We start from the raw sequence: 20,694 nt of genomic DNA, 5'->3' as shown, positions 1-20,694 counted from the left end.
AATATGTGAGGCAGCAAAGGGCAAGTATTCTATACTTTGCATGTACTATTAAAAAATCCATCAAAAGAAACACAATTTTTATGTTTAAAAGGTTTCTAATGATACACTGCTAAATAGTTGATAATGGAAGAGAAAAGGTTGTCAATACATTACTAATACAGCAAGATAGTATAAACCAATACCTTATCAAAGGCATATTTATAAATAAATAAATAAATAGATATTTTATAGCATTCTAGTTTTCAAAAGTCTTTTGCAGCCATTGTACTAGTTTAGCACTTAGTTTAGTTATATTGTTGATTTCTACAACAGTTTAATAGATATCCTTGAAATTGAGCAGGAGAATATCAAAACTCTACCTATAAGCATTTAAACCAGTCCAAGGCAACACAGCACTAATTCTCAAATCCAACATTGACTCCACTATTCACTAAGTACTTCAGAAACACAATAATCCATTTTGTCACATATCTTAGCATCTATCTTGGAATTCAGGAATTAGTGACAATTTTGCATAGATTAACAGCTCATACTTACAATTCCATTAATTTACTCTGTCCAAAATAGCAAGGAAACAGTTCTCCAAATAGTCACCTTTACATGAATACATTCAGCATTTTTATGCATGTTTTCACTTGTATTCACACATAGGCAGTAGCAACAGCCTTCAAAGGACCCTGCCTTAAATACTATCATACACTTAGCTTATGAACAACACTTCAACTTTGATAAGGTTCTTTCAGTACAGACCAGTGGACTGTGACTGACAACTGTGGGGCACATGGGTTCACAAGCAACAGCCAACATAGAAACATCTCTAGAAGATTTTATGAGAATCTAATAATGGAACATATTTCACTCTCAATTTTTGGCATTTTCTGCAGTGAGTCAAATTTGTTCAGTGTTGCAATTGCTTGAGGGACTGACTCTGGCTGGACTCCAAGTGGCCTCTAACACTGTTCTACTACTCCATTCCTCACCTGGATAGGGGAGAGAAAATACAATGAAAGACTCGTGGGGTAAGATATGGGCAAGGAGAGATCACTCACCAGGTATCATCATGGGCAAAACAGACTCTCCTTGGAGAAATTAATTTATGACCAATCAAACCAGAGTATGATAATGAAAAATAAAAGAAATCTATGAAACATCTTCCTCTCATCCCTTCTTCCTTACCCCAGAGGTGCAGGGGGACAGCCAGTTCATCACATGTTGGTTCTCCATGGGCAGCAGGAACACAGCCTGTCTCTCATTGGTCTGCATCAGGAGCTGCAGGAGAATCTCAGCTCTGGCACCTGGAGACCTCCTCCCCCTCCATCACTCACTGACCTTGGTGTCTGCAGGGCTGTTTCTCTCACATATTCTCACTCCTCTCTTCTCTGGCTGTGATTACTTCTGTGCAATGACTTTTTTTCCTTCTTAATGATGCTGTCCCAAAGGCGCTGCCCCTGTCACCGATGGGCTCAGCCTTGGCCAGTGGCAGCTCTGTCTTGGAGCCATCCTGCAGCAGTTCTGTTGGACACAGAAACTTCTGGCAGGTCCTCAGCAGCCACTCCTGTAGCCCTGACCAGAACCTTCCATACAACCCCAGTACATACAAAGAGCCTGAAGAGTATCTCCATGATGGTTATCCCAGTGGAATTATACAGGACAGCTGCCTTTCCGAAGGCAAGTACAGCACAGTAACAAAAAAAGCTGCTCCACTGTGCTTGCTATTGCATTTTTCAATCTAAAGAGCAGAAAGAGGAGGTCATTGAGGCACCTCCATGTTCTTCTTCTCCTTCTGACTAAGAAAAGGCCTGCACCAAGAAGAAAACACTGGATACTACTGCTTGAGCATCAGCAGGCCTATTGCATTAGCATGCATGTCATGTTTAGCTCAAGAAATCTCAGGATCACTAAGGGTATGCAAAATTAATAGAAAGATGAATATTTAAAAGTACTAGAAAAACAGGTCTCAGCACTGAGGGCTTGTCATAACCTAATCTCATGATGTAAGATGGTATGATCAAGGATAGCAAGGGACTAGAATTAAAATTACCCACTAAAGTTTCCTGGATAGCCTAAGAAGGTTCTCTGAAGAATGATTTAAAGCCCCTGTATAACTTTATTAATTATCAGGAAGGCAATTTATTCAGATTGATGTCGCATAATGTAAATGCATGTTTAACACATGAATCTATTATATTTTAATTGATAATACAAAATTATAGTTTTTGAGGTAGTAGTTTAACAGAATGAACAAACTAGAATACTTTTATCTAGATTTGCTCTATGTTATCTCCACTCTTCACACTGCTTCAAGGTCAAGATCACAGAGCTGAAGCTCTTAAAGTTTTGATTTAGTTAGTGCATCCAAACTCATTATGCTAAACCAAACTCTCTTTTGAAAGTCAAAAACAGTTTCACATTAGGAAACATTGTGCTAGATGAGCCTAAAATGGATTGCCTCATAGTTGAGAATCAGGGCTGTATTTTAATGGGTGTGCTTGTGTTTTCAGCACACACACACACCAAAAAAAAAAAAAAAATCACATTTTAAATGGCACTTAGGGCTTATTTAGGGATAATAGCTTGTAATAACTCCAGCTCCTCTTAAGTGCATATTCCATATCAAGATGCATGGTGATGGATTTTGCTAAGACACAAGAAATCTAGTGAGCAATAAGGGCACAAGTTCACATCCTCAGTTTTGCAGTAGATGCACCCTCAGAACAAGTAGTTGTAAAATCCATGTTGTAGATCTTTCTCCCTTCTTGGAGTGGGAGAACTGGAAGTACATGCAAGCTAGACTTGCTGACAACCACATGCCAGCAATCAAGAGATGTCCCAGTTTAAAACTCAACAGGTAAAGCAAAACTGTGAAGTTCTGTGTGAGAAGTGCCAAGTGGCCTTTGCACACCCAGCAGACAGGGGTGCTAGGCCCTGGGCTTCACTGATGCATTTTGGTTTTCATGATCAGCTCACAATTTCTGTCATGTCAGACACTTCTGTGTTGTCCAACAGGGCTGTTATTCAAACTTGGGCTAAGCAAACTCTTAACACACGCACAAGCATTCATGGATGCAGCAAGCCACCTCTCTGCAACTAGCAGTCTTCAAGGAGCCAGGTCTGAAGCACACAGGCCACAGAAAGCTGGCACCACTAGTCCTCTTCTGCCTGCCTTGTTCACTGAAGCCACGTACTACTGCTTTTGTGATCACCTGCAGGGAACAGAGAGGTTACAGCTAAAGCAAGCTAACAGACACTGATTATTTCTGAATTTAAAATTACTCATCTAAACAAATCTGAAGTCCCGTTAAGTCTCTAAGTAGTGATTACTTTAGCAACCTATTCCTGTGGGCTTAAATAGGCCCCTGCAGGTTGCTTGGGCCAAAGTCCCATGTTAATGCCTTTTTCACAGGGTTCTGGCACTCACCCCATACCAAAATATTTCTGTTTCTCAGCCTTTTCTACAAACCCCTTGACACCCTTCTGTTTGGGCCTCCTTCACAACTCTGCCATGCTGTACTTACTCAGCAAGTATAGGATCTGATACAGTGCAGAGCTTGAGCCAATTAACTGATTCTCAAGAAATTTGTTGCAAATGCAATAGGACAACTACACATGGATTCTGAACATAGATCACAGCAAAATTCATAAACATTCACTCCCCAGTGTTTGTGTTCAGTGATCACAAGAACTGATATAGGATGGTCTGACTGCAAGTGCAACAGTTATATGGTACCAGATTATCTCAACCATTAACTTCAATGACAAACCAAAAACAACCAAAACAAGCTTCAGGGAGACCAGAAGACTCCCTGGCCCAATAGCTCTCCACTGTAAAGTTTCCAGACCAAGCAACTATAAAAACCAGGTAGATAAGATTTTCCTACCTTCCACCCTTCAAAGGGGGAATCATCCCATGCTGCTGACCTGTGTCAGGTCACAGGACTGTACCATGCTCTCAGAGCAAAGCACCATCACTTGAAATACCCACTTTAGGCTGCCTGTGCTGGTCAGGTAATTCAGAAGCAGGGAGCCCAATCGACTTCAGACAGCAATCATTTAAGGTGTGTGTTTTCTGGAGTTTTTTGAAACAATAACAAAAGTATTGGAGTTTAATGTATCCAGCAGACAGCTTGAAGTTGAATGTCAGTAGTGATCTCTCCCTGTTTATGCTTACAAACTTCATTCATTCCCTTGCAGTATTATCAGTTATGTTACAATGTGATGACCTGGATTACAGAGCCAAAATGAAACATTTTAAGCTTGTTTGAGTTTGCACCATCAGCTTCAAGTCAACAAGTTCTTATGGAGCAAGAACCCAGAAACAAAAATTTGGATTCTCAAAACATATAGCTTGTATAGCCACGTTGCTCATCTGCCTTTATAGTCACCAGAAGTGTCCCTCCCAAGCTCCCAAAGTTGTTTTCCCACCCGAACCATTATATAAACCTTAGAGACCAAGAGCCAAACTACAGCATGATTATTTATTATTCTTTTGTGGTAGTACAAAGGCAGCTTTACAAAAATGGCCAGTAGTCACTACCACAGTGAAATTTGTTACAACCTGATTCCCTGTAATTTGAAACCTGTAGCCAGGCATAAACTTTAAGAGACAAACTCCTCTTCCAAATCACTCACTCAACTACAGTTTGAGCACATTCCAGCGTCGCCCCATAATCTTGACTACTTGTTTCCAGGACATACCCAGGAATAAGAAGCTTAAATGGGCTGGAAGTTCTGCCACCACTGTGGCTGCTTAAACTGCTGAGAGCAAACCATTCCTCTTGATTTACAGGAAAAGTAGATGAATACAACAAACTGAAGTGATACAGAGGGGACAAAGATGCAGTTCAGGACTGCTGACCACTTAAGGAATAGTCTGTTCATTTAAAGTAAGCACTTAAATTATTTTTGGTGTATCATGTTCTTTGTCAAGAGGAACAGCCCGCTTCTCTCTCTCCCACCAAAGCAGTAGAGTGCTGGTAAAAAATGGAAGCTATGTAAGACTTGGTAATTGATGACATTTTGCAAGAAAATTCAGACTTCTGATCCATAAACCAGAAGGTGAGGTGTCTAACTTAGTCCTTCAGCTGGGAAACTTCATAGAGGTATGCACCAAGCATCTTCACTCCCTGGATGTAGTTGTACCTGCAAAGAAGACAATTTCCTTTAGCAGTGTCTTCACTGCATTTCTAGCAGATGTCCTTTTTGCAAAGCCAGTCTTACACACACTCTACAGGAATTGCTGCTGCAAGCAACAGGCACTACTCCCCAAACCCCTACATCTTCCCTACATCTGGCAAGACAGAAACAGGACACTTGGGGGAGAGGGTAGCCAAGCCTGGACACCAAAATAATGAAACCTGCTTCTGGTTTCAAATGTATCAATCTGGAAAACAAGATTCAGCTACAAACTAGTTTCCCAGTCAGTCATTCTCTGCTGGGGAGGCACATTGCCATCCAGAGAATTAAACAAGAGCAAGAGCTCAATTCTTGGCGTTTTCCATTATACACGCCAAGACATCTCAGCACAGGAATAAATATTCTCTTACCTATTTAGTTTTTCATTTTGAGAGTGAGCACCATCATCTGCAGCTCCAACAGGAAGCAGCATGACATTCTTGCCTGTGGCTTCTTGAAAAGTAAGGGTAACAGGAATGCTTCCTCCCTCCCTTGTCAGGTCTGGTTCAACTCCAAAAACTAGAAAGGTGATATTCTAGTCAGTTTGAAATCTGTATTCTTTATTTCCACAAACCCTCACTTATGACATCATGTACCCATCTGTACCAGGTGCTGGTCAAATCAGCCAGACTGCAAAGGCCACAAAACTGTGGAGCTTCTTCCCAACAGATGTAGCACTGGAGTATTGTCACTGTCAGAGTTACACACCAACACTTCATCTGAAGGCCTCTCTGTACTCCAACACAAGAGTTGCTCTAGCTAACCAATACGATCTGGCAAAACTGATTAAGGAATGCTGTGATGACCAAACTTCATTGAATTTTGGCTTAGCAGGTGATCTGAACCAACAGTCTCATGCAAAAGCAACACCACACCAATGAACTTGTCCCAGAACAGTAGAAATTATTTTGATATCCAGTATTCTTCCTTCCTGTACCTCAGATTTCAGTTTAAAAGTTGCAGATGACATGCTTCCTTCACTTGGTGAGCCAAAGTTATTAGATATGAGTGCAGAACACTAAATATTCAGCAAACATGACTCCTCTTCAGTGTTTCTTGAGGTGCTGGAAAAAGAGTATTTTAATCCTACCAATGCCAAGTGAAAAACCCACTGACCTGTCTTCATGGCCCTCCTACCAGCCATGTAGTGGGGGTGGTTGAAGTCTGACACCCAGGGTTTTCCACCATGGCCTAAGTACACTTTGAATTTGTTGGGACTCTGCAGCTCCACAAACTTTTTGTTCAAGTAGTCTTCAACCTGTAAGAAAGATTGAATGACCTTATCTACTGTTAGCATTTGTATGAGCACTGGCAAAGTCCATATTCTAAAAAGCATCTAAGGGACTTGCAGGTCACTACAAGTGTGCAGCAATACTTTTCCTATTGCTCTTATTTCTTAGTACTCCAATAATTCTCTGCTCTGAAGTCAAAATATCTTCTTTAGGCAAATTAATGGAATATTGTAGAACAACTAGCCAGTGTGTCAAACACTGCTGCTTTTGAATTTGCATTTCTAGCAGTCCAAGCACCCTACAATTAAGTTAGCATTTACTCCTAAGCCCTTGAGTTTAGAGAAACTGGGGAATCGGACCATTACAGTCCACAGGATTCCCTCAGTTATCTCATATTGAGGTGCAGTACCAGGAAGATAGTAGGAAACCAAATGAACAGAACTGCTTTAGAGAACAGAAAAACTCTTCCCCCAAGGTAAGGTGAACAGAAGTTTAGAGACACTTGGGTTGCTGCTATCCAAACAGCTCAACATACATTCTTTGTCACTTCTTCAGGAGTCATGTTTGGCACAAGCCTGATTGAGAACTTGCCAATCACTTTCCTAGGAATCACAGTCTTAGCACCAGAGGCTGAGAAGGCTCCTTCAATTCCATGGAGAGACAAGGAAGGGTATCTCCACCTGTGCATGAGGATCTCTCTCTGCAGAAGCAAAGAGAAAGATGCAAGGTTACATGAAGTTTGACAAAGGTCCATAAACTAATGATTTCTTCAATTTAATAAAGAATTTACAAGAAATAGTGCTTTTTTCCCATGCAGAAATGCAGCTCATTGAAGACCACTCAGAAGCTGTTACTCCCATTAAGCACACATTTTGGTAACACAGCTGGATTCTCAGTACCTTAAGAGACTCAGCAGTTTTAGTTTGGCTCTCTCCTAGCTTAGCGGAACTTACGGGACATGACCAGTTGGCTTCTGATAAGCACCATTTATAAGGTGCTCAAGCACAGCTTGTAGGGAACACTGAAAGCTTTAATTCCCACTGTGTCAGGACAGGCAGGTGCCAACATCACCAAGACACTGCTTAAGTTCACATTTTCTAGAAGCCTCACCACTGAGAGGCTGAGGCTTACAGTGTGCTTTTCTTTATATCAGCTGTATTAAAAAACCTGAACTTCAGGTTGATTAAACTGACCACCACTGCCTTTCAGGTACACATCCTGCATTTCCTCTGTTACCTTGGACACAGCTGCTCAATACATTGGATCCTGAATTCACTGCAGTTGAGTTGCCCTGAGCAGACACAGGTACAGTGTCTCCAGCATAAACTTCACGGCAGAAATGCAGAAGACTTACAAATTTTGTGTCCTTTATGTTACAAGTTTCTTTTTTTTCCAGGTACAACCTGCTTCCAACCTCCTCTCCAAGCAAATGTGGCTGTCACAGTTCAAATCTCTCAAGCACATTTGCTTCTCATCTGAAAGTTACAGCCTTCTCTCCCTAGCCCTAAAGCCCTTCTTGCATGTATGCAGCTTAAAAGTCCCTTAGCTGGAATTTCAGTGGAGCCAAGACTGAACAGTTCAATATCACAAAGAACATCTTGCCAGCTCCTCTTTATATCCAAGCTATAATTCATGCATTACTTGAAAGGACAATGCTAAGCAAGGCAGCCTGTGTGCTCCCAGTTGATATAAACCTGAGCATGTAAAGACAAGGTTAAGGATATAAATTGTTACTTATACCTATTTGAGTTAAGTTTGAAGTCTGCTGACAGTACTAGGATAGAAGACAGACCTGCATATGTAAACTTGCCTTTTACAACACCTGTGTCTGCTTTTTATGACAAGAGATGTATTTACATCTATGGTTTTAAAAATCAGTATGTAATACCTGTACCGTGTAAGATCCAATGCTGTTAAAAGCATTCATTTGGAGAGCTACCAGGACAAAGATTTATGGGCTGCCTAGCTCAAGATTACTAAACAATCCTTGTTTGCCAGGTCTATGAACATGTTCAGCATGTCAGCCTTGAATTCAGCACAGTTAGGTTTCAAGCTCTTTTCTCACCTAAGGAGCAATCATCTCTGAGCAACTACTTTTTCTGATAACCTACTGAACTTCCTACAGATGTAGAAAATCAGATGTTTTGTGTAGATTGTTATCTGACCCCTGGAAGGCAGCCAACATTCTTATCTAGCATGAAGAGAACAGCACTAAAGTTCTGTAGCAGTTTCAAATACTATTTATACAGAGTAAGGAACAAATTTAGAATTGTCAAGACTTCTTAAGTTAAACATGGGATAACCTAGAATAAGTTTTCAAACACCTAACACTGGCAATTTCTTTGCAAAGTGTTAAGTATGCAGTCAACTATAAATTAAGCAAAATCATCTTCAAGGCATCCTCACCATTTTGAAATCAGATGAATCCTCTGCCTAATAAGTTACTTAACTACATACATACATTCACAGAAGCTCGTTTCTGTCTTGAACTAATACAACAGCTTGATCTAGGCAGAGTAGAGGAGTGAAACACACCTTTGCATCATGCAGAAGTCTTGCTGCTCCTACATCTTTTGCATATTCTGTCAGGTCAAAATCAATCTTCTCATATAATGCCAGCTCCTCATCAGTAACAGGTGCCACTGCTTCATTAACACCTGGGATGAGGATTTTCCCTTTCTTGTCTACAAGAGAACCTGTAAACAAAAAGAACCTAATATCAGTATTCAACCAGAAGACACAAGATGTCATTGCTGGAACACTTTCCTTGGGAAACAGAAGTCTTGACCTACTGAAAACTCTGTAAATGCAATGAAATTCAGACTTCTATTTCCCAGAGCATGCACCACTGAGCATGAAAGACATTAAAAGAATTTGCCTGTATCCAAAATGTGTATGTGCTTGCTACTTTATTTAATTCTACTGTTAAATTTTGCTAGCTGTCTGAAGGTAGGATTCCCAAAGAGTTCAATACATGTTCAACACCCACCGCAGAATTTGGAAAGACAGCTGACTTAATTAACATGAAAATTTGTAGCAAGGTTTTAGGGAAAGCTAAGAGTAGATAGACAACTTCTTGGCAAGACCTTCATCATATTCTTAACTTCCGTATCTAAGGAATTAGCTTTCCATACCTGGCAAGCACCATTTCACTGGTCACTGCTTTGCTACTGCAAACAGTCCTCAGTGACTCCCTCACTGCAAACTCAGTCATGTTTGGATGGTTCTTGTTCCCATTTTAAATGCATTCAGTGAAAACGATTTTCTTACCCATCAGAGCAATGAGATCCGTCATGGCCTCATGTACCGAGCCACCATAAACTCCAGAGTGAAGGTCTTTGTCACAGCATTCCACCTAATTAGAGTGAGTGAAGATTCATGTCAACTTCAGCACAGAAATATTGCCATGTAGGGAAGAGACAGAACAGCCAAAGCCCAGCTAGAACATGATCTGGCCAAGGGTCAAGGAATGTCCCCATCATTTGTGGAAAGCAGAGGGTAGTGTAGGGTCAGGGGATGAGAAAAAGGCATTTAAAGGCATTTAAAGAGATATTTAATGTCTTCTTTGCCTCAGTCTTCAATATCAAGATCAGTTGTCCTCAGGATGCCCAGCTTCCTGAGCTGGAAGTTTGTGATGGGGAGATGAGGGAAGCCCATAATCTATGAGAATATGATTAGTGACCTGCTATGTCAATTAGCCACTCACAAGTCTATGGGCCCAGGTGGGATCCACTCCACCCCAAAGTATTGAGAGAACTGGTAAAAGAACTTGTCAAACCACTCTCAATCATCTACCAAGAGTTCTGGCTAACTGGAGATGTTCCAGCTGACCAGAAAAGCACAAATGTGACACCAGTCTATAAGAAGGGTGTATGTGGATGAAGATATCTATGCTAGGAGACAAACTTTCAGTGCAAGTGCTGGCCTACTTTGCTTCACTCATCCAAAAGTTATCCCAACCACCCAAGTATCAGACAGGATAGCAAGAGAAGGATGTTTAGACAATTAGGAAAAGCCATTCCACCTAAGCAGCTTGTTTCATCTTTTCTAAAAAGAAGCTACTGGAGTGAAAAGGTTTGCACCACCACTCCTCTCCAGTGGAAAATTCAGTTTAATAATACTGGATTTGCAGTGTATTTCAGCACTTACCTCTATAAAGTAGTAGCAGATACCTCTCAAACCATAAGTGATACAAGGCTTCTTCTTGCCTAGCCAGTAGTTGTCAGAAATGCAAACATAATCTACATCTTTAAAGAAAGCATCTCGCTGAGCAAAAATCAGTTCATCAAGGCCTTCAGATCCTGATTCTTCCATACCCTCTAGGCAAAACCTAATATTTACTGGAAACTCCTTTGAAATGAAAAACAAGAACAGATTAAGCATATGAAAATACTTGACTCCTTCAGTAATCAGTAATTTTCATCTGTTGTATTCAAAGCTGAAAAATGGACATGGCTAAAATAGTTCCACAACAATGGAATTTGTTAGTTATACACAAACTGGTTTAAAGTTTGGACTGTGCTTATGTTGAGGGCACTTACACCACCCTTCATTTGATGGCGTATCAATTCTTCAGAAAAGTCACAAAAACTTGTCCCCAAACCCCTTAAGCATGGGAACATAGCAGAAATGCATTGCCAAAGGTAAGCCACCAGGCTAGGAAAACTAATATAGACCACAGGAATTGCATGCCACAGTAGGAACAGAGCTACCCTGTCTATCCAGTCTAGCATATTCTATATACCTAGACAGCAACTGTTTATGCATCTCAAAAGTGATAGAAACTTGTCTTGCAAGATAAAGCAAATGCCCTGAGCTATTTCTGATTGCACATTTCCCTTAACAGAAATAAGCAAAGCTCCCAAATTTAGTGTTACTAAGTTAACCTCTTCTTAGAGCTTAGTGGCAGTGAGATACTAAGCTTTGATAAAGGCCAAAGCAATTTGACATCCTTACATGATAGTGATCAATTTGATTATGCCTCCCACCCCACATTTCATATGTATTTTCCTTTCTACATATTTCATTAAAGGAAAATTGTTAGAAGTGCAACGTAAGCATCTATAAGACTAACTTGTCAGCAAGTCAACTTAACCCTACTAGGAAATCAGGGAATTTACAGGATGATTGCATCATTCCTCCTATAAGCTGAATAAGCAGGCTTCCCTCACAAGGGTTTGTGGCTTGGATAACATTTATTGCTAGACTCAGCTGTGTGTGAAAAAGCAGATTATGTTTTGGGCACATACCTGGTTAGTTTGTTGATAAGCCTCCAAAGCATTCAGCCAGGCAAGCACTGGACCTTTGTCATCTGTTGATCCTCTCCCATACAGCTTTCCTGTAGAAACAGGATACAAATTAACCAGTAAGAAAAAAAATTAGCACGAAGTTCCATCTCTTTCCTAGAGGAGAAGACTTTTTTGGATAACTTTTTAAACCCTACTTATATAAAAAACTTCCATTACTGATTCTTCATAAGCAGCAGTTTAATATCCTGCTTCACACTTCCTTTCAAGTGGGATAGGTACAAGACTGCAATAGTTCTCCCACTTACACAGCTATCTCACCTCTTCACCCAGCTGCTCCCTCAATAGGAGTTTATTATAAGCCAGGAAAAGATACAGCTGCCTTATCCTTCAAAATAATATAATTTTCTACACCTAAGAACAGAAACAATTTTTCTGCTTTTTACAGAAATCTATCAAGTATTATCTTCAGTTCAATAACTCTCTTTAAAGAGAAAAAAATCAGTGGCCAGTGACAAATCATTTCTCTGGATTCTTCAGATAAAAGTGGATCTCCCTTGAAAGGAATTTAGTCAAAGACAAATTTCACAGGCCACAGTGAATTCCCAGAAAATGTAGTACATGGGATCACAACAGAGGCAGTTATCAGTGCAACCCAGCTGTGGCTACAACCCCTCAGCACACCACATAACCAGTGACAGAACAGGCCAGACAGCTTGCAAAGGTAAAGAGCCATTGGTGAATGTCTCCTGCATAGCCAGGCTGCACAGAGACAAGCCACAGCCTGAGGCAAGTCTAGATCATGCCAGCAGATAACACAGTTTAGTAACTTGGACTCTGCTGCCTACGACTAAGTGCACAAGCAAAAGTACTACTTAGCACAGATACTCGTTTTTCTGGCAATCACTGCTTATGCAACATGAGTGGTTGATGTCTTGCTATTGATATGATTTTTAACACTGAGAAAGTGAAACAAAGAAGCTCTTGGTAGCACCGGCTTTTACTAGAAAAGGAAGTTTTAGTCTTCCTGTATGCTGGCAATGCTGTTTCAACAGGAGATACTGCACCATTTCTTCATCCCCATTTATGGGAGAGGGACAAATTTTAGGGCACTGCCCCTGCAAAAGAGCTTCTGTATTACACATAGTAGAGCAGATAAACACAAGGCAACCCAGAGAGGCTGCTGTGCCACTCCTGTCTCCAGGCACAGAGAAGTTGTGTGGTGTGATTTTTCTCAGTAATGATTCAAAATTCCTGCAGTCTGACACGACCTTACAGGCTTCAAGCTGTGAACAAGAAATTAGTTCTAAAAAGCTCTGGCAAAAAGACGGCACCATGGAAGGCAGCAGTAAAGATTGTGCTGCAGCTACAAGGAAGCAAACATGCAAATTACAGCCTAGACTATCAGAAAAGGAAACAATACCAAGAGTAGCTGAGATTTTGCAGCCTGACTTTTACCATTTCCCCACATGCACATTTTTACCTCAATAGTATTAAATTAATACATACCAGTTCTTACTCTCCTTCCCCCTTTCCATCAATGGTACAGCTTAGGAACAACTGAGGAATACCACACTTGTTACAAAAGTGTGAAGTCTACTGCCCTTACCATCTCTTTCTACCAGTGTGAAGGGCTCGCTATCCCAGCCATCCTCTAGTGCTGCTGGCTGAACATCCAGGTGACCATATACACACACTGTCTTTTTGTGTGGATCTGTGCCCAGTGTTCCCAGAACAATTGGTGGTAGGGGGATCTCTGATCCATCAGGCAGCTAGAAATAGGAAGGCATAAGTTTTAATAAATGTGGAACATCCAAGTTTTAATCAGATATATGAATTACTTTAATACTATGGAGGTTATGAGAGCAGAGGCACAGACAGCTAAACAAAACTAATCTACTTAAACTGATTGCCAGAAGCAGGGTGCCCAAGAAGGCCTGATGGCATCATGCCAGTTAGTTTCCTGACAAGTCTCAGTAACAGTCAAAATGTTCCAAGCCACTTAGAGCTGTTTGCTTTAAACTACCAATTCTACATCAGATTTTAGCAGAGCAAGCTGACTGCATGCCAAACTGCTATATCCAATGCTGACCTAAGCATAAGTGATAAACTCCATTATTGAGCTCTGCACTTTCATCCTGTCCACAGTATAACTCTTTGGACAAACATTTCCTGGCATTGGTAAGACTGGGTGTAACATGTGCCTACACCCAAATAAGATCAGGGTAAGACATATTTCTCTGTACCAGCCTACATTGTTACACTAAGGGCAGGGTAGTGCTGATGAACTCAGTTCAGGAGTTCAAGAGTTGAACTTGGAATAGCCCATAAGCAATTATCGCACGCTATTCCCAGTCAGCAAGTATTTCCCTTTCAGTGAACATGTACTTCTACACACTGTTCAGCAGATCAAGATCAGCTTTGACTTTCTGCTTACATGGGTCTCAAGCTCCCATTTTTTATCAGCAGGTTACATGGTCCTTGGCTAGCTGCAGCTCTACATTATTAAAGCACTACAAGAATTTACAGTAATCAATCAATACACAACAAATTGCTGTGCAGCAGTAAAGCAACTTTGTTCTGACAAGTTCAGTTGCTTTACTTTGTCCTTCACAGATATAGCAGCAACACTGACTAGCTCTCTGTACTTAATATAAAACTGAACGCTGAAGGTAGCCCTTGCAGATGGATTAAAGTTATCTAATAAAAATATTTACATACAAAACTCTAAAATCAGTTCTTGCTACCAAAAAGTTACAGTGATGAAAGGAACAACTTTGTTTCTGAATTAATTGAAAAGCTTTTGATGGGGTTTTAGGCTGTAGATAGTAGCAGAGCTAAAATTAACCTACAGATTCCCTCCCAAGACAGCAGTTTCCCTGCTGAAACCTGTAGCTACAAACAGGTGTAATCCAGTTGCCCAAAGCAAGAATTGCTCAGAAGGCTCTCATAAGTGCAGATTTCACTCAGCAGTCTTTCACATCAATTACAAGGACAATCTCCTCAAACCAGTAAACATTCTAGTAAATTTACTAGTAAGCTAATAAACAAGGTTTTTAATGCCACTACCCAAATCTTAGTCTAACAGTTTTGGTATGGGTCTTACTCTGAGGCAGGTAGTGGCAGGGCACTTCAGAGAAGAAGCATATCAAGTGGGTATTTCCCTACAATAAGATTATCATTCTCATAAGCACATACATTTCTCAGGGAAAAAAAAAAAAAAACAGTCTGGATAGCTAAAAAGGAGGAGGGAGGTCATTCTTTTAATCTACTTTTGAATCTAGTAAGGGAGCAATGCAATCCTGTGACAAATGTAACACTTCTGAAAGAGTCCTTCCAAAAGTCTTTTGGCAGACTTGCTGAAACTTCAGTCAGTACCTTTATAGTCTGCAGGTCTAAGGACCAATACCAGCCTGTTTTAAAATAGCTAACATTTTTGTTTGTAGGTGCTCTATTCAGGTTCAGTTCAAAAAGTATTTAAAACATAGTCCAAAATTTAATTCAACATCCTTAATTGGATCCCAACCCAAGGTTTATTATAAACAAAGGTTTTTAACAGAAGGTTCAGACTGTGTGGCAGGATAGACATTATCCTACATCACAACAGGCTACTGCTTTTCCAGGACACTGCCCACAGGACCCTTGTCTGATGATCCTGACCCAGAAGTCCATCAGACACCCAGGAATTAGTGACCCACAAAGATATCCTGAGTGCCCCAAAGCCTGTGCTATCCTATGCTGCACACACAGCTTCACCTTCCTGCCTGTATTGTGCTGTGCATATTCCTGGACTGCAGGATAAACTGAGCCACTTGACTGCAACCTGAAGGCAGCTCCCACTGGGTACCGGGGATTACATCACCTGCATGTCCTTGACTTAACCTAGAAGTGCTTCAAGAAATTCTCACACAAAATCCTTTCTGTCAGTGGAACTGACTAGTTTGAATAAATAAAAAGGGAAAATATTTCCATGCATGGGATATGCACAGTATACTGGATGCTGATTGGATGTCTGCTAGATGCTCCACAGCTTGGAGGTGCTAGTATCTGCAGGATATCCATACTATCCTCTTTCTTTACAGTGATAAGTCAAATAAACAGCCTTTTAATGGAGTCTGGGTGCCTTTCACACCGGGGGCATAAGAAGCCAGCACCTTCTCATGCAAAAGACCTTGTCTTCTGAAGAGATTTTTTCCTAAACTAAGCTGAATGGAGGTGCTCACATACCTTTTGTTTCCCGATATCCATGAGTTTGGTTGTACCTCCCAGTCGCTCAATCTCCTTTGCAGCCACCTCCATCATGCGCTTGATTTCCCCCCTCTTCTCTGGCCATGCTGACACACTCTGGATTGCCACCCACTCTGCCAGGCGCTGGAGACATGGGAGAGCTACTTTACTACACAACAGCACCATGCATACACCACCACACCTTGTAATTCAACAAACACTGGTTTAAGTCAAGCTCAAATTGAGGCAAATAGCTCTGTCCTCTGCTCAAAGAGGAACTTTTAACCATTAATACTACCCTCAAAAGCTCCCTGAATCCCCACTAGCCTACAGCTGTCTCTGCTGCATAGCACAAAGACTACATCAAGTAAGCTCAAGAACATGACCACTGTTTATTGTGCCTTTTTAGTTGCTGTTCTTTAAGTATCCAAAACCAGCTAAAGTCTTTTGGGCCTCTCAAAAAGGCCACTTTAGCTTTGTCTCCCCATGTGAGCTCAGCAAGAACAACTGGCAGAGATCAGGCTGAGCACTTGGCATAGTTCATGCTTGAGTTCACAGCACCACTGATTCCTCCATGGGTGAAAGGGATTACAGTACAACCTGTAACTAAACAGCAGGTCAAGCAGCAAAGTACCTCTTTGGAGGGGCCAACCTTGCTCTCTGTACCACAGCATAAATTGTTTTATACAAGAAAGCTTTGTTCCCAGCTTCATTTATAATATATTTTATCTCCCATCTCCAAAGGGAAGAAACTATAAACCTAGTTTGGCATTCAGAAGCCAGGGTCAGCTTACTGTATCTCTAAATAGGTCACCAGTTGCACTATACAGTAATAGATAATTTTCTAATAAATTTATCATGGACATTAAGAAACAGTTCTCTGGCCTGACTCAAATCCCTCACTTGCTGCCTGGTCTCCCCTCTCTCCCATTACTTGACATTATTACTGAGCATATCATATAGCTGTAGCAACAAACTTGAAGTTGACCACCTAACTTCTAATATGGCATAGCTGCCCATGCTGCAGGACCAAACTAAAAAAAAAAGAACCAAAAAAACTTACCTGAACATAGAGGTCCTGGTGTTCATCAATGTATTTGAAGAGGGTTTCAAGAGCCGACATTTTTGGCCTAGTTTTCAGAACAGTGCTGCTGAAGATTCTGTGACAGAAAAATAATTTAGCTTTCACAGGTTTAAGAAGTGTCAGTCAGTAATCAAGAGCCACAGGAGACTTTCACCTTTCAGCTTCCAATGCCACATGCCAAGCTGTACTAATATAAAACTTGAGGCCTCTCCCTTTCATGAAATTAGCACAGTGAAGTGGCTAAATAAAAGCATATTTAAATTTCAACACCACTCTTTCTGCCTCTCCCCTCAAAATACCTTTCAAAGTTAAACTGAGCAGTCTTGTCTCTAGAGATACTTCAATGAAGTCACACAGTTAATTTTACTGCAGACTTACAGGCAAAATGTTACTCAAGTAAAATGCAACATCAAAGAGTAGATTTCATTATGAATTTGACTAATAGCATGCCATAGGCTTGAATGCTAATGGCCAGGTCCAAGAAAGCACCACACTTTTTGCTCTGCAGAGGTTAAAAGCAGGCAGGTGGAGAACTGTGCTTTCTTCAGCCTTAAGTCTCAGCCTAACACTCAGATTTCACAAATAAGGCCAGAATGAAGCCATGGCAACAAAGTCCAGCCCCAGTAGGTCATAAGCAAGTGGTCAGTGACTACTTCAGTGCTACCACTTCCTTATTTTGTTTTTATTTCAACTGAAGTTCACGTGAAAAAACCCAAGACTCTCCCCTTTTCAGTTTTCTGTCTTCTGACCGATCTGAAATCAATACTAAAAAGGAATACTGTCCACTAAAGCAACAAAGTAAACAAGCTTAAGCTTAACTCTCAGGTTAGAACTAAAGATACAGCACCTCATCTACACCAGGAAAATAATGAGCTTTAAGAATCCCAGAATGGCTAAGGTTGAAAGGGACCACTGGAGGTCAGCTGGTCTAAGATGTGGCCCTACAACACATTACTCAGGATAGTGTCTAGGAGCCTTTTGAGTAACTCCAGAGACGGAGGCTCCCTGAAGTGAGCCTCTGGAATCCAAGCACCTGAACTAGGAGGAAAAACTCCAGTGTCCATGTAATACAAGCATGTTCAGCAACTCCAGCCACTGCAATTCAGTATTTTGTTGAGTCAGCTTTATGCCAGATCCTTTAAGCCTTTCTTCTGCTTCTACATGGTAGTCACAAGACAGTTGTTAAAGCATCTGACTGCACGCCTCAGGATTTCTTGAGCAGCTGACTACTCTACATATCTGAAACAAATCCTTTCCAGCAGTAGGTTGTCCCACACAATACACTGCAATACAAGCCCCACCCCAAATTTTCTTTCAAGCAAGGTTGCACTTGCACAGATTCTGGTGTTTGACACAAAAAAATCCTTTCCCTCACCAGAGATAGCATCAATTTAATTTGAAACATCCATCAAGTTTTAATTTTGGTAACTAAGTTTACACAACCAGTTAGAACATCCCCAAATCACCAGACAGGTAAGCATGAAAGGTGAAAACTGAACACCTTCAGAAGGACTACACAGACATAACCAAGTTAAAGCAATGCCTCTCACTGAAGCTGGGGCTCCCTAATGAAGCCACCCTCCTCACCTGCACTGAGGCAGGATTCATGTGGATCTTTTCAGGAAATGAGCCCACAGGCATCAGTCCAAGGCATCTGACCCTCCCCTTCACTCAGCCGGTTTCTGTAGCAACCCAGGGCTCCAGCCTCACCGCACGGACACAAAATACAAGCTGCACGGTGGCTGACATTCTGTCCAATACAAACAAGATCTGAACTACCTGTTAAGTTAGGGACTACTTGGACCACTTTAAATATTACCTTAACCATAGTTAAATAGTTCTGAAATCACAAGGGCATTGAATCACACAAGTCACACTGAAAAACTGCAAAGAAGCCTGCTCCAGAAAGCTTCAAACTACAAAAAGTTAAGTATTAGTTACTGCACAGCAAAAGGCTGGATGTTACTTCCCCTTCGTCTTCAAAATCAGGGTTTGAACTTCCTGTAAGTCCTCAGAATGGAGAGCTGAACCCTTCCTACCCATGCAGAAGAGGCTCCACAGTTTTACCTTTTCACAGGACTACAGAAGCTTCAACTTCAAATAAAATAAGCCACGGGACTATCACTGCACCGTTACACCTTCGCCCTCCTTACCCACGAACAACATCAGTATCCCTGAGGAGAGCACTGAACCGAGTAAAGAGCGCTCTGCGGCCACCACTGAGCCCCTGCTCACGTCGCAGGCTCAGCACTTCGGGCCGACACTGACTAAAAGGTTAAACGTGGGGCTCTCTTTACACGGTTCTGCCGCCCCGGGACGAGCTCCCTCAGCCCCTCAGGCCGCTGACAGCCTCGGGACGGGAGGGAAGGAGGCAGGAGCGCGGCGGGCTTCCTAAGGACAGCGCGGGGGGAGACAGCGACAGAGAGGAAGGGACAGGAGCAGCTTCTCTCCGGGGCAGCCACGGTGCCGCCGCGCCCCAAGGCCGAACGGACGCGCCACACCGGGGCACACGGAGCAAGGCCCGGCCCGCGCACCCGGCATTCCCGGCTCCTCCCCGCCAGGCCGGGGCGGCCACGTACACCGGTGCCGCCACACCACAAGGCCAAGGGACCCGGTCCACCCGACTCCTCCCGACACTCACTCACTGCGACCACGAAATCCCGGCTTCCACCTGAAGCGAGGAGGAGAGCGGCCGCCACGGCGCTTTAAATAGCACCGCGGCAGCCCCGCCCCGCGGCGCGCGCCCCGCCGGCCAATCCGCGGGCAAGGAGCGCCTCGGGGGCGGGGCTTAGATTGGACGGGGGCGGGGCCTCGGCGCGAGGCCGCGGCCTGACGGGGGGCGGCCCGTGTGGGGCGGGGCCGGAATAATACAGGAGTGTAATTAGGGGAAATAAAATATATAGGTGAATATACCATGGGGTTAGGGGCAGAGAGCAGTCTGGACAACTGAATTGTTCCAGCCGAAGCTGGGAGTAATAGTTAATGTTGTTTTTATAGCATGGTACTCAAAGCTGCCCCCAGCACTGGAGGTGAGGCTGCCCCAGCTCAGAGCAGAGCAAGACAATCCCCTCCCTTGCCCGGCTGTGATGCTGTCCCTGATGTCCCCCTTATGCCCTTACGACAGGGTTGGCCCTCCTGGCTGCCAGGGCACTGCTGACACATGTTCAACTTGCCATGGACCAGGACCCACAGGTCCCTTTCTGTGGCACTGCTCTCCAGCTCCTCATTTTCCAGTCTGCCTGTACATCCAGGGTTTTCCCATCCCAGGTATAGAATCACTTGCCCTTGTTAAATTTCATAGGGCTAGTGTCTGCCCAGCCCATTAATTTATCAGTGTCTGTCTCCAGAGCCTCTCTGCCTTCCTCTCAATTTATTATCATGGGCAAACCAATTATCATTGGTTGGATAAGGGAAGTGCAGTATGAATAGTAAGATGAGAAAGTGAAGTGACATCACCTAATGAAGAACTCCTAACAATTATGGAAAGGAATTAAGTAATTTTACATGCAAAAAGACAAAAATTCTGGTAAGACTTGCTGTTACCTTGTGCCTGCTCTGCATGAAGCCAGCATTTATAAAATGGGAATTGCTGCTGTCCATGAATAGCTCTGATATGTACAGCTGCTAACCACACATGGATGTAATAATTTGGTTACTCATATTGATTTATGACATTCTTAAAATAAATGTAAGAATGGCATCTGGCCCTTGGCTGTAGTAAAAGTATTTGTTA

At 42.2% G+C, this 20,694-nt stretch overlaps 1 protein-coding gene across 3 annotated transcripts; it reads right to left on the bottom strand.

Annotated features, from left to right (window-relative positions):
• Positions 1-4,461: 4,461 nt before the first annotated feature.
• Positions 4,462-19,716, bottom strand: CNDP2 (carnosine dipeptidase 2). 3 transcript variants are annotated; one of them, XM_056482791.1, is made up of 12 exons: positions 19,603-19,716; positions 16,941-17,037; positions 15,878-16,021; positions 13,260-13,422; positions 11,654-11,742; positions 10,554-10,754; positions 9,675-9,759; positions 8,940-9,100; positions 6,940-7,104; positions 6,289-6,430; positions 5,544-5,691; positions 4,462-5,139 (listed from the first exon to the last, which is right to left on the bottom strand). In XM_056482791.1, exons 2-12 carry the CDS (start codon positions 16,998-17,000, stop codon positions 5,070-5,072), a joined length of 1,428 nt encoding a protein of 475 aa, XP_056338766.1. In that variant the 5' UTR covers positions 17,001-17,037; positions 19,603-19,716; the 3' UTR covers positions 4,462-5,069. The 3 variants fall into 3 exon arrangements, with proteins under 3 accessions (XP_056338766.1, XP_056338765.1, XP_056338764.1); XM_056482790.1 differs by having other exon boundaries at positions 19,607-19,655; XM_056482789.1 differs by lacking the exon at positions 19,603-19,716 and adding an exon at positions 17,809-17,825.
• Between the last annotated feature and the right edge of the window lie 978 nt (positions 19,717-20,694).

The sequence above is a fragment of the Oenanthe melanoleuca genome, chromosome 2 (assembly GCF_029582105.1).
Source record: "Oenanthe melanoleuca isolate GR-GAL-2019-014 chromosome 2, OMel1.0, whole genome shotgun sequence".
NCBI lineage: Eukaryota > Metazoa > Chordata > Aves > Passeriformes > Muscicapidae > Oenanthe > Oenanthe melanoleuca.
Note: the sequence above shows the minus strand (reverse complement) of the source record. Positions and strands in the feature narration are given on the sequence as shown.

What these genes read in the sequence shown, in the direction of transcription:
- CNDP2 (XM_056482789.1), bottom strand. An exon ending in GGATCTCATTGCTCTGATGG is followed by an intron (nt 9,101 to 9,674) that starts GTAAGAAAATCG and finishes TTTTGTTTACAG; the next exon opens with GTTCTCTTGTAGACAAGAAA. An exon ending in GACTTCTGCATGATGCAAAG is followed by an intron (nt 7,105 to 8,939) that starts GTGTGTTTCACT and finishes TTGCTTCTGCAG; the next exon opens with AGAGAGATCCTCATGCACAG.